The following is a 21,783-nucleotide window of genomic DNA, read 5'->3' as shown; positions in this document are numbered from 1 at the left end:
TGCTCTTTGGGATGCAAATAAGGCTCCTCCAAATTACTGTTTTATCTCATCTTTTCTGTTCTACGTTTGTAGAAGGGGGCATGATACTGTCTCAACTCGCACCATGCTGTGGCATTTGGTTTGTTTATGTTTGTGAAATACAGTACAGAGATACTCCAGTAGAGTTTGTACAATACCACGTAACAAAACATCCTGTTCAAAGTAGCATCTAGAGATGTACAATAAGTAATGTGAAGCTACAGCTTGCAACATTAAATGATAAAATTAAATACTGAGTATCCTCCTAATTAGTGATCCTGTTCTGTGTCTTTTATTAAGCAATAGAGAAGCGTCAGCAGAAAGGAAAAAAAAAAAACAACATAAAAATAGCTTATCATTGCCTAATTAAAGTTTATAGTGTTTCAAAAAGTAATTCTCATGAGAGGAAATGTTAGTTTTCATTTTCTAGTTGTAACCTGATTACGTACTCTCAGAATGCAGTTAGTGCTGGTATTTTCAGTTTGCTTGTAATACTACAAAATTACTTCTTGCTATGATAATGGCTTGGCTAGGACAGAGAGCTATAATTTTGAAGAGAAAAAAAGAGCCTTTGGAAATAATGTGCTACTAGGCAAAGGCATTATTTCATGTTTACTGAATCAAGCTCTTGAGTTAAAATAAGCCTTTCTTTTACAAAGCCTGTGTAATTGAGGACATTTTAGGTACCAAGAAGTAGTACCTGATGGAACTCCTTTTATAAAACTGAAGGTATATAGGTCAGTACAGGATTTGAGGCCCAGGGATCACACATTTCATGTCTGACTGTTCTGTGGCTTTTTCTTTGTTGAGTACAAGGATACAGCTTTACGTGTGTCGTCTGCCTACTGTGGTCTTGTTGCTAGAGTAGTGATTGCTACTATGAGTAGTGAAACAGGTCATATTTTGTTCCTTAATATTTCAGGAATATTTTCTCTTCAGTATGGATAATCACCAATCTACTGTGTTAAGTCTGTCCTTTGGATCTCATATGTATGTGAGCAGCTGGATAGGGATAGTGTCCCAATTATTAATTAGAAATTATTATACTGTGTATGTGGCATTGAAATATAAGAACTGGATCAATGTTCAGCATCAGCTAAGACCAGAAAAGTGCGTATAAAATCTCTAGTAATTATAAGTCACACAAATTTGTTTATGGAGATGTAGTCTGAATAGAACTTTTCTTGTGTACAGCTGAAAGGCACCTTGAGAGGTAATTTGGATGCTCTAGGATCAGATGTACATGGGTTGTCTGGCAAATGTTTATCTAACCTGTTTTTAAAATGCTTAGTAGTAGTGATTTCTGCAGTGTCCTTATGCCAATTACAATTTTTGCTATTCTCATCAATAGAATGCTTCCCACTTCCCCCAAGACCTACCTAAATCTTCATTTCTGCAAGCTAAATACATAAAATGTGATTAAGGTATTTATCAGTTTTTCTCCATGTATGAAAAGTAATCAATTTAAGACTATTATCATGCATCTTCCTACCTCTACTGTTTTTGTCTTCTCTAGGATAAAGAAAAAAGGATTTAACTTAGTCTGTCCTCCTAAGTCTTGTTTTCTAGACCTGGAATTACTGTAGTTGCTCTTCTTCGGACTTGTGGCAGTTCATATACCATTCATAGACTTCTTTATTGATGTCTAATTCCCCATGTTAAACAGAGTGCTCCAGCTGAGACTTTGTTAGTGCAACCGGTGGAACTATTAGTTGTATAAAAGTGGAACAGTTATGTCATGTGCCATATATATGATACCCTATGTAATACCTCCTGGAATGAGGCGCTTCCCCCCCCCCCTAAAGTATATAGGATACAGTCTGTAGCCTACTATAAACCCCATGTTAAAACAGAGTCACTGTACTATGCATTTGTGTTTTCCTCTCTAAATATAATACTTTGTACTGGCCTTCAGCTAACTTCATGCTCTCGGTATCAGACAATTTCTTCATTTTACTCGAGTCTGTTTTGAATTGTTTCCCTCTGAGCAGTTTCAGCACCTGCAGCTTAGTGTCATCTACTGATTTTATAAAAAAAAATATAATATTCTGTCATCCACGCTATTAAAAAACTGAACAGCACCAAATGTATGACAGAACTCTGCAGTCATTTACATTTGTTTAAAGTGGATTAAAGACCCATGTCTCAGTAAACTATCAGAATGGATTCTTTTTTCAGTGAAGTCAGTGGTATTTCTACCATAAAAGAATTAAATGAAAAAGGGATCCATTCTATTAGAAAGATCCCACTTACTGGATTATTTTTAACTTTGGTGCTGATTTTGAAAGCAGTCATATACACATACTTGCCCAATTGAATTGAAAGGAACTGCTTAGTTGTTTAGATCTAAGTGCTTTGCAATCAGGGACTATAGCTGTGTTGTAAATAGGTTATGGTGCCTAGCTTTTCTTTTTTTATTGTGTTGAAGTGAACATGTATTTATTCATTATGCTAGAAAATTCGCAAAAGTCAACATTTTATTAATTTCTTTACGGAAAAAGTCATAGCACATGAAAGTTTATTCCATTTTCAAATTCTGTGCCCTACAAACGGACCTAGAAAAATGAACCTAATTGCAAATTAACTTTGGATATAATTAGCTCCTTAGCAGGCTATCTGCAGTGACAGTGATCTGCACAGAAGGATTTCTTCTCTCACTGTATTTCCAGACCTGTGAAGAGTTAATAACTCAGCCTTTTGTACAGCTGTTGTTGGATACAAACCAGAGGATCAAAAGCAACCTTTAGACTCTTCCTACTACACCAACTAGCTGGTCATATCATGGAAGAGTCCATACTTTGGTAATACGGATAACTTTATAGGAGGTATAGTTCCCATTCATAAACTTTTTATAAGGTGAAAAGAGTCTATTTTATCAAAATTAAACCTGATACTCAATAACAGTCAAAATGCTTTTAGCTACAAGCAGAAGGTGGCATAGAGGAAATTTCTTATGAAAGACTCATCTTGCAGAAGTTGATATAGCATAAATGGCAAACAACTAGACATGTATACAGATACCTGGGGTCTGATGCTCAAGCTAACTAGTTCTGACAATATAAAATCCTTTTTCTTTAATATCACGTTTTTTAATTATGTCAACTGTCTTTGCAAAAATTTTCATAGAATATCAGTTTATGCATAACTATACTATTTTAAAGTAATATTTGAAAGTACTTGAAAGCAGAATTTATATTCGTAATATTTGAGTATAGCTTCTCAAAATATATTGTTTTTGTAGAACTGGAGAGGCGAATATGCCCTGATTTCTTCTAAATTTAAAAAAAAAAAAAAAAAAAAAAAAGTCGTCTGCCCTTGAATGAACATAGTAAGTTCTAAGCTACCCATCTTTGCTGTATCTGCCTTGACCAGGCATGGTAGGAATGCTCAGTACACTAGTTATTCCTAGTTACCCTAAATTTAAGCCATCCATGGGATTGTGGTAATTCAAGACTGGAGTCCTCATCTCCTTTCAGGTTTATGAGACTTGTAAAGAGTATGAAGCCTTCTGTTTCCTTCTTTTTCTTGTATGCCGAGCGCTGCTTGGGGACCCAAGAAACAAGTCCATTAAATACAACTCATAAATAGGAAATAAAGCTATGTTTCACTGTTAGAGAACCACTGTTTGGAAAGCTTGATTACATTTTGAACTGTAGTGAATGATTAGAGCAATGTTTTCCTATTATTTTATTCTAACAAGTTGCAATTGATAATGTCACTCAGCAACAGTTGTTAGGTAGGGAAGATAGGCATGAGGCATTTTCTCAACTTGCATTCCACAGAGATCACAGTTCTATTAATAAAAGCCATATAAGACCTCTACTAGCTTCCTGGATACAATAGAGATTCATTTAGTAATGATAGGAATACTGTATGGCATACCTATTCACCATACCACTTGGTGTAAGGCACCACATTTAGCATTTGTTTTTCATATGCAGCGTGTAAGCTAATGGTGTAAAAATGCTTAAGATAGTGTGAATGTTCTTTTTTGAAAGTTCAGAAGGGAGGTTTTTTTGATGGAGCTCATCACCTTCTCTTACATACCAAATAACTTTGCCTAGTATGACAAATAACTGCCAAAGAAGAGTCATACTTCAAAATAAATCTCAAGAAGACACTTGCTTAGAATGAAGCAAATGACACCACGTATCAGCAAGAGACCAGAACCATTCTCCCCTGAAGAACATAATCTACCTTAAAGGAATTTTGGTCAGAGTTATATGATGCAACTAGACTGGCATGGCCAGAGCTCTGACCTATTTGCAGCAACAAAACCCAAGCATGTCTGTTGGCAAGCGCTGACTCTTCCCTCACCTTAAAGAAAACCTCTGAGGCCGCAGAAACTTCTAGTGAATATATCTGCTGGAGCCTGTTTGCATACTTGCTTCCCTGAAAGGAACTGAGATATCCTATTACGTGGATTCCTTTGTGGTGGTGGTTTTTTTTGTTTTCACTCCTATCTGTATTGTTATGTCAGGACCTCCTTGAGAAGAGCATTGCCACAAACTGTATTTTATAGTCAGTATCACTTATGTGTGCCTCCTTGAAACATGTCTTTCCTGAAGATGGACCTTAACTTGTCACCAGCCTAGGTCCTATTGTCTTGCTTGATGTGCGCAGTCTTAAGTTAACTCACATGGAAATCCCCTTCAATTGATTTCTTTATTTTTCTGGATTAAATTAATAATAAGCTTTTGAACTGCAGACAAGTACAAAATGAAACGTTGTGAACACTCATGTAGCTTAAAACCTGGATTTTTAAAGGTGCATAGCAGTAAGACTGAAAGATAATCCTGGAGCAATCTGCCTGCAAGGCCTTAAAGACAACTGTTGTTACAAAAAAGCTGTTAGGAAACTCCAGTACTGGACAGGGGCAAGCTCAAACATACCATCTGCACTGGTCTTTTTTGCAGCGGTGGGGCGTAAGGCAACAGGGGAAGACCAAAATAGCATAGCTCCCTGAAGGTAATGTTCCTTCCCTCGGTAATAGACTTGTTATGGCCAGGGTTCTGCTATTCACACCCCTCTCTTGTAGGGGATGTTCTCAAACATTTGCAATGCAGGCAAGCAGCGAGTGAACTTCTGCCAGTGTTAGATGATGGCTTTGGGGGAATGCATTACGTGCCGAAGCACTGAGCTCTATTCATGATTGCAGCAATGCTGGCTGGTTGGTCATAAATCCATTATGGCATGCTGCATCTGTTGCACCCGTGGCTGTTACTCTTTGCTCTGTCTCAAGTCTTTCTGTCAATAGATGTAACCTCTCTCTTTATGGCTGTTCTCTCATGGTAATTGGCTGATGATTCACTCTGTCTGCAGTGCTCTGTACCACTCCCATGCCAACTACTGGTCTCATGCCTTGTGTCTTTCTTCTCTGTCAATATCTGAAGCCCAGGCCTGCTTGGTAACTGATTTGGCTATGTTCATCAGCATGATTGCTGTGATTTGTTCTACTTCAGCTCACATATTAGCAAATATTTCGTGTTACCAGTGCCTGTCTGCATGAAGAGGTCTGGCGGGTACACATTGCAAAGCCACAAGCCCAGAAACATGGTAAATGTATCATTGTTCCATATTTGACTTCTGTGGTGGCTGAGGCAGAGCCTTTCTCATTATGAGAATTTCAAATCTCTCCTAAACCTTCCATTCTGGTCCCCAGCATCCAAGGATACAAGGCCTAACAACTGTAAAAATGCTAGGGGAAGAGGTGGAAAAACCACTAGCTATCCATTGTTGCTACCTTAATAATATGGATAATAATTTAGATAATATTTTGGATTTCCAGCTAGTGCTTACGATAGCATAGAGAAATGTCATTTTATGCTTAAATAACTAATGACATTTCAAGCATTATCTGCATATCTGCTGGCATTTGTCACGATGTGGAGGACAGAGGACTGGTTGGTGACACCTGGGTAATGCCTAAGCTTCTGGTTGACTGCTAATGACTTATAATATCATTGTATGAGCCATGAAGTATGGCTTGATGCAAGAATAAAAACTTGTTAAAAAAAAAAAAAAAAAAAAGTTGTTTGAGTCCTTTCCCTGTCCCGCTATCAGAGCTTTATCACTGCACTTCTATGGCGCATTTAACTTCCTTGGTGTTGAGCGGCGCTGCAGGATGTAACTGTGGCCACTGTGGCCTTTTAGGATACTATGGTTTTGTCTGTAACCACATTTCTGTAATTATTTCTTGAACCTGCTTTGTCTTGGCTTCTCCTACAGGGACGAATGTTCAACACCTCTGCTAGTTCGTTTCCAGCAATGTCAAATTACAGGCAGCTCTTGGGGTACTGGCACTGAGCTACAGGGAGCCTATCTATTATTTCAGCTTCATGGCTGTAGTCTGTGGATCACATCTGCAGGAAAAGGCAGTTTCCAGTCCTGTTCCAGAATGTAGTGTGGCAGGTTCCGTGCAGTCACTGTGATGCCATAACAATCCTGGTCATAAAAGTAGAGTGAACCTGTGCGTACAGGACAGTTTGGGAAGTGAGGTGGCTCATCAGCTGGCTAACTTGAGGGTTGCACAGAAAATGCTCATCTGTGACATTTGAAAATAGTGCAATTTTGTCCAATTTTTCCTAAGATAAATTGTTATTACTGGAGTTTGGACTGTATTGCATCAGGCTGCATCATGTGCTGAAAGGTGTGTGGGGTTTTTTTGTTGTTTTTATTAACACATTTTTTTGTGTGTTACCACAATTGCATCTTTTATTGCCTTAAGAACAGTCTTCAGAATAGAATGAGTTCCCCATTGAAAGGGAGGAACAAAAATTTCTTTCTGTTTTCATTCCCACCTGTTAAGAACTGCTGCCACTGCAAACTCAGAGCTATTTGCTGACATAGAAACGTTAAAACTGTACTGACATTTCTTTTTATAAAAATCTGGATAAAAAAGATTGTGAAGAAAATCACTTGAAAGTTTCCTTTAACAGTTCTTCCCCTGGGTTATAAAAGTTGAGTAGAACTAAATACTAGTGAAATAGAACATCACAGTTTATTTAAAGCTAAATTGAGTCAGAATTCCAAACTCATGCATAAAATCCTCCAGTTTCCTTACTCTGAGACCGTAGTGTTTGCCCCTTCCTCTGGCTGCTTTTTCTGCAGGTAGCTGCATTGCTTCTGTGCATAACTAGAATATGAATACTGTCCTAACTGCTTGTGCACCAAGGCAGGGAAAGTAATGGCCTCCTGTATTTTCTACATGCTTGGATATCTACTTAGATTTCTGTTACAGGTTTTCTGCTGGATTTTGGAAGTGTTTGAGTGTCTTCTGTAGAGAAAAATCTGAGGAACAGAATCTGAGTACCAAGCCTAAGTAGTTTCAAATATTAATAGTTTTATTACCTAATGAAATCAAGAGATAGTGATTTTTATTTTGTAGCTAATGTAACCCAGTGCATGAATGGCTGACGTGAGGAAGATCACACAGCAATTCCATGTCAGAGGTGGAACTGAAATAGCGAGTTCCTCAGTCTTACTCCACAGCTTTAACTGTATGTTCCTCCCCTCTTTATATCAACATCTCAATTATATTTTTAATACATTTCCAGTTGATTTCTGATGTTGGTCTAACTTTCATTTTTTTATGTACTGTTTTAATAGGACTTTTAAATGGCTTTTGCTTGGAGGATGAATAGTTGTGCCTAGCAGAATTTAGTGCAAAGTTGTTTCTAGAGTCCTGCATGGGATAAACTTTGCCTTCATGCCTACAGCATGAAAAAGGATTGATGTCCTCCAGAGTATTCAAAGTAGCTTAATAATAGTGAGTGGCAAGTGTCTATGGAATACTTTTCCTAGTACCCTTGCCTTGAAGATGGCAGATTTTGGGGGTAGCCTAACTCATTGGTAGCTCATTGCTTTCTTATGCTGTTCTCTGGATGAGAGGAGCAGGTGCTGCTGACTCCCCTGGGGGTCTTCCTCTCTGAAGCCATGGCAGCTGTCTCTATATCTGCTGGTTTCCTTGCTCCTGCAGGTCACACCTCTGAGACTAGTAAAAGAGAATAATTACCAGGGGGGCTGGAATACTTGTGGAAAGCAAGTTGTGTGAACCACTTCAAGGTTTGTACCACTCCTCTAGAAGGACACAGCTTCATTCTCAGCTGACAATCTCACCCACAAAACTCCTACAAAAACATGTAGGTCTTGTCTTCCCAGCCCACTCTCAGTCCCTGCCCTGTAGTGCCAGATGCTTTGCTTGATCCTGATCCTTTCCACCTTCTCCTGAAAGTCCTGGGATTCCATTCCAGATGGAAAGGAGGTGTAAAACTGAGATGAGCCTCAGTGCCATGGCAAGTACAGAAATTGTCACAGGTTATTTCTCACCTGGAAGATAGTGCTGACACCTTCCTGACACAGCCACGTGTACACACATCCTTAACAAGCTTTTCTGTTAATTCATCATCCAGTATTTAATTACTTGAAGAAAACACTACAATTTAACAAGTAATTGTAGCATTAAAGTGATATATTTATAATGAGCCTTTTTACGAAAGCTCTGTTCAAGTCTTACTTGCAGAGTCTGATTGCTGGATGTGTAGACGTGTTTATTGCAGACTGTGAAATATTCTCATTCATTCAGCTAGACAAAGCCTGAGGAAAACAACTTTCTGAAAGCAGCATAATGTCAGGGAGTGTGAAGTTTTGTTCTCTCTTGCAAGAATAGCAGCAGCCCACCTGCTTCTGTTCTGTAAAGAGCATAGTGGCCATTCCAGTAGGGCAGTTCTCATGTGCTGTAATTTCAAGGTGAAATTTGCAGCTGCTCCTCCTTCTTCCCCCTTACCCTACTTAATTATAATCTTGCCTCTGATTTTCTCTTAAAGAAAAACAAAAGGGATATAGAAAATGTCATTAAACACCTGTGTATTATTTCAACATCTTAGGGATTAATTTTTGTCAGGTATCTGAAAGTAGTAGTATTAATAAAACCCAGTAATGTTAATTTCCTTTTAAAAAATTTACAGATGGCTAATTTTTATGTCCGTAGAAGAGGACAGTGAGGAAATACTAGAAAGAAATGGTGGGGAGGTAAAAACAGCATCTTAATATGTTATTAGTACAGAGAAATCACTGTCCTTTTTATCCATGCTGGAATTTTATCATGGAATGCTTCTCCCTGCAGATTTCTGTTGTATGGTATCAGGGTGATACATAGTAACAAACAAAAAAATTCTACTACTAGTTGGTTGCCCTTGTTTCTGTTATTATTTTAAATAATGTGTATATATATATAATAAAGGATGTAGTTTTTAGTTGACGTCTGTAGGATACCTTGTTTCCTATTTAAAAAACAAAAACAAAACCAAAAAAACACCACAAAAAACCAGTAGTGCTTCATATTTTCATGGATTCTTTTGAATCCCAAAATTTCTCTTAACTGCAAGTTACGTATGAGTAAAGCCTGATGCAGTAATAATTATTGTTTCTATTATTAAAAGAAGTGCCATTAAAACAGTTTTAGTTTTTTTGGTTTAGGTTGCTTGTTATTCAGGCAACAAAGCATTGTATGCTTCTGTTTCTTTTTTGGTTAAATGATTAAAAAATTAACACCTTCTTTCCATTTAAATCATGTAAATAGTTAAGACTCATGCTGTAGCTAAGCTGATTCTTTCTCTGTTTTAAAAATAGAAAATGCGAGAGCAGTCCTTCCCTTCCCCCACTATGTACTCACTAGTTCAAGCTAGTAAATGTTACTGAATGGATTTCACTGTTGTAGCCATTCTACAGTAAGTACAGCAAGATCCTTTGTGAAAAAGCGAAAGAAGGAAAAAAAGGTAGTAGAAATCCATTTGTGGATGTTCGTCAGACCAGAGCACCTGCACCAATGACAGACAGGCTTTCCTCAAGAAACAAAAAATGACAACAAGCACTGCTGTTCAGAGGAGCCAGAATCTCCCCAAAAGACGCCTAGAAAGTATAGGGGAGTGTCCTCCGAAACGAAAAGCTAGCTGGGGTATTCTGACCAGCCAAGGTTAGTATAGCAGCCATTTCAGAAACTGTGTACTGAAATATGCTAAGCTGACCCAATTTATGATGTTCTAGCTCTAAACTGTTTTTCTTTTTTTTTTTTTTTTTTTTTTTTTTTTTTTTTTTTCTTTTTCCTAGCTGTAATATAAATGCATGCTTATGTTAGTGGCACTTTATTGTCTTGCATGGGTTAACACAAGGGTGTTGAAGCTATTTTTGTTCTTTCTGCACTCTTATCAGCTGATCTAAAATACCTTTTCTTGTTTATCTGCCCTATTTGTTTTATGTAAGTGTTTAAGGCTTGACTTACCCTGACTTTTGCTGTCCTGTCACAAGGTAACTGGATACTGAAGGCTAATTGTTTACAACAGGGAACCAGGGAATGAAAGGAGGGGGAGGAGTAAACTTTACATATAACTTTATATCTAAAAGGAAGTTTTTAGGTCGCTGAAATAGGAGGCAATGGAAGAACTACACATGACAAAATTACTCAGAATTACTGTCCTGTATTAAGATACTAAAAGCAGAGATATAATTGTAAGGGTTTGCATAGAGAATGACTTAGGAGGTATTTAAGTTGCTGGGCACTGACATTTTCAGCAATGAGGAACAAACTCTTATAAAAGAAGTGTTTAGGACTGCTATTGTCTGTGCCATGTTTTCCTAATTTTTTCATAATACAAATGTGTAAAAGGGACCTTTGAGTATTTGTGAGAGTCTAATAGGAATTTTTTAAAAGAATGATCATAATTCCAATTAATATTGACCATATCATAAGGCTTAGAGTGAAGCAAAAAAGAAGATAAGGAAATCAAACTTGAAATTATTGATCATATGATAGCAAGTTAAAAACTGGAGATGTTAAAATACTCAAGGGAAGGAGGAGACAGGAAAGAGAGATTTGATATATTATGCATAAAAATAATTATGAATTTACCATGTAAAACATAGCTATATGTTGCGGGAATCAGAGTTATTCTTAAAATACCTTTGCTAATTTCAAGTACTGCCAGTTTTAGAATTAAGCAATATTCAAGAATTTAAGCAACAGTTACCACAGCTTCCCAAGGAACTGTTTGAATGCAGTGGTACTGTAAGGTTACATGTATTCATTAGTTTTATCTTTTACCCTCATATTATTCACTGTATATTCTAAGATTTCCTGATCTATGATAACTTCTATTTATGGACATTTTGGCTAGTTAGGTCAGTATTTTCCAAAAAACTAGGACATTGTCCCTCAGACTGAAGAGAAATTGTACAAAAGTTTATCAATGTTGGCACCAGCCACTCCTTGATACGGTTCAGGGTTAGGCTCTTTTGCCGTTCTTACAAATAGCCACAGTTAGTCAAGTTTTGAAATTTTCAAAATCACAGTAAAATATGGAAAGTAAAATTCTCTGAAGAATCCATCTTAACACGGCCCAGCTACTTACAGCCTCTGTGGTTGCCAAACTGGGCGTATGTAGCTGTTGATGGACATCTTGAAGTACTGAGGGACTTCTGTTGCAATTGAGGCTTCTGGCTGGAGCAGTTCGCTTGAATAACAGGTATCTCTCATATCAAATCTGAGGGAGGCTCTTTCCTTCCCTCTCTGTTCCTATCCATGGAGGAATCCAGACCCACCTTTGTTCTTCAGGCACCCTTGCAGAGCAAAGGAAGAGAAAGTCATACTGCAATGCAGGGTGTAATTAAATATGCAGATTGGAAACTGGGCTAAAAGTGATGAGGGGGGGGAGGAGTATGTCATGATAAGATTTGGTAGAAGGGTGAAAGGATAGAGGCAGGCTACAGAGTCCACAACCAGGCTATTTTACAAAAATCTCCTGGATGTGGCAAAAGTCAGCACACTAGGCCCAGCTTTGCTGCCCAGCTGGTTACTGCTTTTAAGGCTAGGGATTAGGCCATGTGCTGCATTCATTCTCTGGCAGGCTGGGAAAATACTGAGAATTCTGAGCACGGCTTGGGGAAAATTGCTTGCAGTCTGGATTAAGGCTGAGACTGCATTTGAGGAGCAAAATTATGCCAGGCAGAAGTCCTCCAGAGCCTGAACTCAGCTCAGAACGTCTGTATGCCTTTTCTGTCACCTTCTAGTTGGGAAGGCCTCTGAGAAACCTTTACTTTGTTTTAGTGACTTGTCCAAGGAAATAATAACAGCCAAAGAGTACTGCCAGCTGCTCCACCTACTCAAATCAGATCTGATGTGGGTCTAACAGATTACTGAATTTAGAGGTCGATGTGATTTTACACCCTGGAGCTCTAGCTGTGGCACACAGAGTTTGCAAGCTACTTTCATCCAGAAAAACATCCAGACAGTTGTTGAACCTTCAGGAAGATGGAAAAAACAAACTGTGGATGAGCAATGGATGGGGGGGTTGTTCCTGTGCGTTCATGTGACGGGAGAAGGGGCCTGACACACTTCTTCCTGCGCATGCAAGGCCTGGTGCAGAGCCAGAGGCCACAACAGCCGCTGCCATCATCCTTGCCATCGCCTTCACATAGCATATTGTTGCTTCTGTTGGGAACCAAGGGAGCTAGGTTTGGATACTGCTGTTGTGGCTTTTTAGGTTGGTTTTTTTTAATACAGTTTAGTGGCTGGTGTTTCTTTGTGAAAAGTATGTTAAATTGCAATGCCAAAGCACTCAAAATTTAGGAATTGTTAAAAGTAATGTTGCCTGTGCCATGCTGATTTGACCCTCTAATGCATTATAACCCAGTATTTGACAACACAGTCACATGCTGTACTTTTCCACAAAGCCCCTTCTTCCTTCTGTGTGCAAGATGGGTGATGTTCTGAGAATGCTTTAGGTTTATACTCAGAAAAAACACAACCTATGTTTTTCCTGTATGTTGCAAAGGTTAGAAGGCATGAATGGTAGGGGAAAAGGGTTAATGTTTTAATGTCCCTAAAAGCAAATTCTATTCTTGTCTTTGCTGTGGCACCTGTGTGTTTTAAGACCAATCATCTAACCTAAAAGTTTCTTGACTGATCATGGTTATTATTATCTAAGGCTGAAATTTCAGAAGCTCAAAGCTCTCATAACCGTAATTAAGCTGTGCTTTCAGTGTACACTCTAATGCTTAAGTACTCTGGAAAAAATAAGCTATTAGATTGGTTTTACAATTTAAGTATTAAAACTCTCTGTCTTTTGGTTCCTTAGTTATAAAATAGTATGAGTGGATGATATTATGAAGATAGATTCAACAAGAGGTTTGAAGTATTCTTTTGTTACTGGGAGAATACCATGAAAATGACAGTATAAAATTAACAATGTTATAGTCAGTTTATCGTTTGGATAGCATGTCTTAAAGAGCGAGAGATCCTAGTAGGTATGGAGGTACAAAATAATCTGAATGCTGTGTCATTCATTGAACACAACACTGGAATGGCAAAACTAATATGTGGTCATGTAATGCAGGTGCATCAGAAACAGAACTGTGTGGGAAAATAAACTCGTTTTGTATGGTTTTCAAGACTAGGAAATTGTTGGCATTTGCATTTGGAATGAAATTCCCAAATTTTGCAAGTCTACATGATGATAAACACTGGAAAGAATATTGGTTTGAACCAGTCAAGGTTTCATTTTTTGTATGCGTATGTTTATATATTTATATATTGTTACATAATTTTCTGTCAAATGAAAACACAGATTATTTGAAATACTGAAATGAGATATTTAAATGCCACTTGAACTACATCTTCTACCTCAGACATATTTTAATCATCTCTAGCCTAAATTCTGATTCTTTTGGAGTTCTTCCATGTTGACTGTTGGAATCTCATTTGTTGAAAAGAAGAGGCTTCTGTTTTGTGGAATCACAAATGCATTTCTTAACTTTTTTAATCCTTGACTTCAGATTCTTTTCAATAATTTTTAACATCAAATCTCAATTCAGTAGCTGACACTCTTCTTTAGCCTGCAAGGGCTTTAGACAAATGGGTAATGGTATAGTGCCACGGTAAAAATCTGTAAGAACTTAATTATGTATACAAAATATCAGGCAGTTTTAACAACCAAAGTGAGTCCCTTGATCTTGGGACTGTAATGCTACAGAGTTCTTCTGTTACAGTTACTGGTCCCGCCTGCTGCTTCAGTTGCCACAAACTGAAACACTCAGAATACATCTTAAGGGATGAAAGGTAACAGTGATGAGCTTAATACACAGCATTTGTTAGTTTTGCAGAAATAAATATTAGCCACAGCACTTTCCAAATAGTCTGTATTTCTCATCTCCCAATAATGAGCTGTGGCAGGCTTCTATTTTGAAGTTCTCCCCTGATGATACTGCTGCTTCTGAGGACCAGGACACCTTCTATTTGCCCTTAGAGCAGTATTTTTCTAAAATCCTGCGCCTTGGCATAAATCTGCTCCCAATGAAGTCAGTGAGAAGACTTACATTCATTTCCAGTCCTCCTTGTTTGGTAAATCCAACTTTTTAATGTACCTTTTATACTGATTGGGCTTTTTTAATTTTTGAAGGCTACACAATTTTTTAGAAATAAAAGGATGGGTTGACTGGAGTTAATGACTTTTACAAAAATATTTTTACTTAGTATTTTACTATTATGATAATAACTGCAAGAATGACCTACAGGTAGTTGCAGGTAGAGGTAAAAGAGTGAATTCTGTGGGAAAATGTGAAGAAATAACAATGACTTAGAAATGGATCAAAGTCAGAATTGAAAATCCCCATTCTGGGGGATTTTCACTGCTGGGAATAGTTATCAAAAACCCAATTTAAAAACCAAAGAATTGTTTAGAAGGTAATTGAGGCAATAGTGAAATGCTAAAGAAAAACACAGTTTAGCCTACAGATCAAGTAGCATTTGAAACATATTTTTTATATCTTTGCTTATTTCTTTTCTAAGTATAAGTAGTAAAATAACACATGAATGTTTGGCAGTGCTTCCCTTACAAATCAATGTGTTAATATAGAATATATTTGTATCTTTGAGGATACAAAATTGTATGGCTCATTGCATGAGGTTAAAAAAGGAGGAGTTCATCCTGCAGCTCTTACTCAGCTCAAGGTTCTCTTGATTTCACTGTGAGTTTCTCTCGTGTCAAAATTCCAGTTAATCTGTCTTGGAGGGCAAACGCATAGGTACTGGCACTTTGAAAACTTGTTATGTTAAAAAAAGAAATGTGAAAAATGAACAGAAAGGGCCACGGTCTTTTAGCATAAGAACAAAACCTGGCAATTTGTATATGCTCATATCTTCAAAGCTGTGTTTACTGAAGGATGAAAGTTCATATTGCAGTGAGCTGCTGATCTCCTTCCAAACGTAGCTGCAGTGTGTTAAGAACAGGCCCAACTAGTAAGAACAGACTTTTTTTTTTTTTTTTCTTTATTTTCCAGATTGAAAGAAATGAGTAGGATTTATAATTGCAATTGGCTGGAAGTGCCATGGGGAGATGGAGATTTAGGTATTGTATGATACTTTGTAATTTTTTTTTTAACTTTGCTTGTTAATACAGTGAATATATTTATTCCTTCTTGTTAGTGTTTACAAAGCAATGTAGGCTGCCCTTCCTGGTAAACTATGCACCAGGAACTTGGAACTAATGTGGCTTCTAAATATAGTTAGAGATACTTTGTATTCAGCATCTGTCAGAGACGACACCGGCAGGGAATTAATGCATTAACAGTTTTGGAATAGACTTTGCTAATACTGCTGTTACAGACAATAATGAATGAAAAACTGTCCTCGGTAATATTCTTGTTAATGCTTTCTAAGTGACAGACACAGCAAGTTGTAGATCAGCAGAAGGCAGCAATCTAGGCAAAGAATTTATTTTAAGACACTTTTGACGTTTATTTGTGATACATATTTCTTTTGAACTTATTCTTGTCCCTGTGGTATTTAATGATTAATTACTCTGTTTCTCCATAAATCAGTTGGAATGTGGAAGTTTTTTCCAAACTTAGTTTGCACAAAATATTTCTGCAGCATTTTCCTTATAGATTTTATCTGCAGTGGAGATGATACAAGCATTCTGTATTTAAAGGAATTAGCAGAAACAGCTAGCTGCTGGATGTCTCTATACGATGATAGGGAAATAAGGTGGGTCTAGGTGCAAACCAGAGCTCATAATGGGATCAGGCATCATTTGATTCTCAGGTGTCACTGAACTAATGACATTAACAGGCAGTCTTCTCAATCCAAGAGGGAAGGAGGTGAAGGAAAGAAAGGTGGACAAAATGTTGCTTTCAGACCCTACCTGCATCTTTGTTCTGTATAAGTTAGACACAGCTACAAAAATGTCCAAAGCGTGAGTGTATTTAATGGGCACAAAAACTTCATGACACTTAAAATTGTATTAGCTGCTTTTCTATATAATAGTTGTGCCTTTTCTTTTCCTCATTTGTAGAGGCAGGGGGACAAAATTTGAAAAGCAGCCTCTAAATACAGCTTTTAATAATTTTTGAGGAATTCTTTGCTGTTGACAGCAGGAGATCTTAATGATCTAATTCATCTGAATTAGAATGACTCAGGTGCTGGTTCAGATACTCCTACAGAAGAAGGAAAACGTTGGTCAAAATTCTCAGTGATTGCACACATCCAATAGGATAAATATATCTGAGCTTATGGGGATGGCAGAGAAAATACTGATGTTTTGTCAAAATCAGGTCACTTAAAGATTTCTGAGCTCATTTTTTGCAGTGTAATATAACCCTTAAAATCTCAGTCACTTTGTGTGTGGTTTTTTTTTAGCTTTTATTCTGACTAGCAGTAAGAATTGCAAAATATTACATTTAATAAACCTAAAGTAAAAAGAGACTTCTGTTTTGCTGGTCATATCTGATCATAGTAGTTAAGCACCACAGATGAATTTCTTAACTCTTTTAATCCTTGACATGGGATTCTTTTCAATACACATACACATGCACACACAGATGATCAGAGCTTAGTGCAAATAATTCTGAAGGAGTATCGGAAGCCAGATCTTGCCTGTGGTCCATCTGCTCCCCCAGCCGAAAGAGTACAAGGAGCTTCACAGGTACTGGATACTCTGACATAATAGAAATCTCCATGCATTTTAAAAATCAGGTTTGTAAAGCTTTAACCTCCTCTAGTTTTTTAACTTCTGTGATTAGCTTTATATAGTCTAATGATAATTTAAATAAGCAGCTGTACATTTGTTTTGCTGTTTTTGATCTCAATAGCATCCAGTAGTGCTGAGTTCCACAGTGTAGTCGTATGTTCTGTGGGAAGATACAGTTTTACATCCAAGTAAATTTAATTTCGTTCACTAACACATCTAGGAAAATGGAGGCTTTATCTCATTTTCCATATTGTGCACTATTTCATATGTTTTTAACTATGCCCTGATTTCTTTTCAGGTTGAGTAGTCTTAATATTTTTGTTCGTTCTTCATGTAATTTGAGGGGGTTGTTTATTGTAACCAAAAGTGTACTTTCTGAAACAAGCTAGTGGACAGAAGGGGTCTGATAGGACACAGAAACAGGGTCTGTTTCTAGTGAGTAGTTACCTTAGAGCTTAGACTGACGATTGCCAGCGACTGAGCAATACCCTTCTCATTTAAAATTCGTTGCCTTGTTGCTAAAATGCAGTGACGGGCGTTGCGGGCAGTTCTAGTTGGTTGCGACGGACTAAGTCAAACAGGTTTCTGTGCTGGAGATTCACCTGCCATTGTTGCCAGTCCACCATACTTAGCTAATTCTCTCTACGTTTCTTCAGGGATTTTGAGGGGGCTTGATATAACTCACATGAGTGATTGTATTAGCATTTTGCAGTTTCCGTGATTTTCTTCTTACAGGAATAAATATCGACACTTCATAGTATGTTTTGAAGGTGGTTCTTCCTTGCACAGTCTCTCAAAACTTGATTTGCAAAATTCATACAATAAATTGGTATCAGCTGTACCTGCAACCCTGTCTGGCTAGAAGGGACCTGTCAGTGGCCAGCGTCCAGAGGAAAGGGCAGGTTCTTCATCAGCAGCCACAGGATGGCTCTGGCACCTGGGCTGGGAGATAAGGGCAGGGTTGTTGTTGGGTTTCTTCCCCCTGCCCCCCTCTTTTTTGGGTGATAAATAAATGAAAATAAATGCCAAACCTCTACATTAAGCATATCTAACTATTCTTAGCCCTAATTGCCTATTAGAATGAGAACTTAGACTTAACGTTGTATTTCTACTATAGCAAAATTTTTTTTAGTGTGATGCTTACTGTGTTTCTCGTCTTGCACTTGTGTAGTAGCTGCAGATTAACATCGTCATACATAAGGATTTCCATATTGATTTTCATATATATCGGCTTTTTCAGGCAGGTTTATGTCTGGTTTAAGTTGAAAAATCAATTTGTTGAAGTCTATAAACTTGTATATGTCAGCTGCAAAAATAAGGTTTCATTGTTTGGGATTCTAATGAACAATGCAAAAATAGAAGTGGGAAATATGGCAATTGATTAATTTACTAAATCAGATTACTGAAATCAATACATCAATATTTTGTTCTCTGTACCACATAACAATATATTAGAGATGTTTACAGTTAATAATAGAGCAGGTTTTGTTGTCTAGAAACTGAACTAAAGTCTCTAAAGAGGAAAAGTAAATTTCATAGGACAGTTGACTTCATTCTGTGCATTTTATTTTCTACTTTGCTCTATGCATTCCAAAATCTTTCTAATTCATATGGTTTACTCAATAAATGTTGTTGTTATATAGGTTCTTGGGCAGATCGCTCACCTCTGCATGAGGCAGCCAGTCAAGGACGTCTTCTTTCTCTAAAGACTTTATTGTCACAGGTGAAGGCTGTGTTCTTAAAATTGCTTTCATTTTTAATATTACTTAATTTAATAAGCATAGATTATTAATGAAGATTTAGTATACTTTGGTTTTTTCACTTGACATTTTCAGAGGAATAACATTTAGGAGTTTTTAGTACGATAAGGTATAAATTAATATTGAAAATATTTCTTCTGTATGTTTTAAAACTCCTTCCCTCCCCTCCCAACAGACTAATTTTACCAAAGCTGTATCTAAAGGTGTATCAGTTTTCCTCTCTTGTATATGTGTAAGTCAATGTAGTTCTACTGCTTTAAACCCTCAGGTAAATAGAGCTAGTCAGGAAGATACTTGCTGAGGGGAAGAATCACTGAAAGATTCTGGGGTTTGCATAGTTGTGATTTTAAAAAAAGTATTTTGTTAATAGCAAAGGGAGAGACTGTAAATTGCTACATTTTAATATTACAGTATTGTCATATTAGATACTACAATACTGAAAAATTGTACTATAGAATACATTTTATGAAAGCCAATATATGCAATTATTAGTTCTTAAGAATCAAACATCTACTGCAGAAAATTTCAAGGGCTTGATGACTTTATCAATCCAAGAAGTGTTTTCCCTGCTGAAATTCATGGCTTTAGATATTTCAGACCTTAAGTCAGAGAATCATAGAATCACAGGACACTTTAGGCTCAGGGCCTTGTTAAGTCTTAAAGATCGCCAAGAGTGGAGATGTACCAACCTCTCTGGACCCCTGTTCCAGGGTTTCACTGACCCCACAGTGAAATTTTTTTCCATATAACTAATTGGGATTCACCATGATCCAACCTGTGTCTGTTGCCTTCTGTCCTATCACTGTGCATCTCAACAGTCTGTTTCCAAGTTCTTAATACCCTCTATATCCTATTCCTATTTCTGACTAAAAAAAAAAAAAAAAAGAGCTGACAACTTACTTAGAATCATAGAATCATTTAGGTTGGAAAAGACCTTTAAGATCATCGAGTCCAACCATTACTTCTATTCTGTTACATACATTGATTGATGAAAGATACTTTTTATGCTCAGTGAACATTTATTTATTGCAAGTAGAGTTTTAGGCCTATTTAGAGTATTGTAAACTATTCATTTGAACTGTAGCGCAAGGAAATGACTCTTAACAGCTTTTGTCTGATCTTTATATGTCATTCATGTCTTGTTTAGGGGTACAATGTAGACACACTAACAATTGACCAAGTAACTCCACTTCATGAAGCCTGCCTGGGAGATCATGTAGGATGTGCAAGAATCCTTCTTGAAGCAGGAGCAAATGTAAGGGTTTGGTTTTTGGTTTTTTGGTTTGGTTTTTTTTTTTTTTTCTCTTGTGCATGAAGACCATTGCTAGCTGTGGTTTACCTGAGAGGGTATTTTTTTTTTTTTTAATTGGTATTTCTCTCTACTCACCCTATTGATTGCATTGATCTTATTTAATTACAATAAGCTGCCATCTGAAAGCTAGCAAAGGAAAGTGATGGGACAAAGAAACATCATTAGAGAGATGTTAGCTTAAAAGAAAAAAAACAACAACCAAACAAACCACATAATTGTATGTGTAGGAGTAGATATCAAACAGAAGAACAGTAACAGGGAAAATAGGTGGGAGCTGGGCAGACACTGAGACAGAGTAATGAATTGGAGAGGATCTGCAAGCAGTATGTCACCAGCCTTATTTCTTCTCTGAATTTCATTACATTGTTTCTCTTCTAAAACACGGAATGCATCCCTCTACTGGTTTCCTCTTTCTTCGCATGGCATGCAGGAGACTGTTCTTTTAATCTCTAGAAGGTCTTTTGTCACATTGCATTTGTGTGCTCTTAAGATTCTTCGGTCTGAGTGCAGAAAACACCGGCTCTTTTCTGTGCTCCTGACACAGGCTGTCTATCTGTTATCCAAAAACAAAAATGGGACTTTACAGACCATTTTCACTACAATCTCTGCTGACATCAGAGTTCAAATGCATGGTTTCCCAAATCTCTGATCTTTGTGATGGAAATATTTATTGTCCTTTCTATTCAGTTTCAAGAACCATGTAGAATATGTTATTACAGAGAAAGAAAAAAATGCATAGATGTTTCCAAAAACAATTCCTGTCCACTTCAACTAGCATAAGGATTCTAAAGGTACAAAACTATAGACACCTTAGACAAAACTATAATAACAAATTTCATTTTCCCATCTGATTTTTTTTTGAGTGCTTTTAATTGTTTTGGTGGGTTTGGGGAGGTGCACGGAAGAGGATAGGCCAGAGTCCTGGAAGGAGCCCTCTCCCAGTACCTGTGCTCCTTCCTTTAGTATTATTAGCCCTCACAAATTTGCCTAGTTTCTCTCCTTGTTCTCCCACACTGGAAATATTCAGTTAACCCGTGGGATGGCGAGGTTGGTATTGAAACAGTGAGCCTGTACTATTAGCTTTGTCTCCATCCTGTGAAATATCACACCAACCTGGAGATTAAAGCCACAGAAGGAAATGGCAAATAATTCTCACATTTCATATGGAGTTTGCATTCTTGACAGAGCTGCGGAGAGAAAGTGCCCATTATTCCATTGCTACACAAAGTGTAGATTTTCTGTGTCAATGAAACAAGCTAAGTGCAATGACCTTTGGAAATTATTTACTGCCCATATGTTAATGTGTGCTCTTTAGTATTCCAGGTGTATTTTGATTTATTCAACATAATTTAACAAGAATAATAGTTAACTAATTTCAACTGAGGGGTGTGGTGAGAGGAAGACAGTAGCACAGAGACTGAGCAGCTAAGCTACGCTGTTCTAACCAGTACATTTTTTTGTATTTTAATGCAATTTCTAACTATATTGTGTTTAAAAATTTACCTTTCTTTCAGTTCTGTTCTTAAATAGATTTTATGTATGCTAGGTGAATGCTACAACAATTGATGGGGTGACACCTTTATTTAACGCATGTTCGAGAGGCAGTGCGGCATGTGCTGAGCTCCTGTTAGAGTACGGTGCCAAAGCTCAGTGGGAGTCCTGTCTTCCATCGCCA

The 21,783-nt window shown here is 37.3% G+C and overlaps 1 protein-coding gene across 1 annotated transcript in view; it reads left to right on the top strand.

Annotated features, from left to right (window-relative positions):
• ASB5 (ankyrin repeat and SOCS box containing 5) overlaps window positions 1-21,783 on the top strand; it is a 29,133-nt gene that overhangs the window by 3,093 nt on the left and 4,257 nt on the right. Inside the window, exons 3-5 of the mRNA XM_009642394.2 lie at window positions 18,680-18,759; window positions 19,944-20,051; window positions 21,655-21,783. The exon at window positions 21,655-21,783 is cut by the window's right edge and continues 10 nt beyond it. Of these exons, the coding sequence (XP_009640689.1) occupies window positions 18,680-18,759; window positions 19,944-20,051; window positions 21,655-21,783 (317 nt within the window). The remainder of the gene's footprint in view (window positions 1-18,679; window positions 18,760-19,943; window positions 20,052-21,654) is intronic.

Source organism: Egretta garzetta, unplaced genomic scaffold (assembly GCF_000687185.1).
Source record: "Egretta garzetta isolate BGI_Z169 unplaced genomic scaffold, ASM68718v1 scaffold46, whole genome shotgun sequence".
NCBI classification, from domain to species: domain Eukaryota; kingdom Metazoa; phylum Chordata; class Aves; order Pelecaniformes; family Ardeidae; genus Egretta; species Egretta garzetta.
The sequence above is the reverse complement of the archived record's forward strand: the minus strand, read 5'-3'. Positions and strand labels throughout refer to the sequence as shown.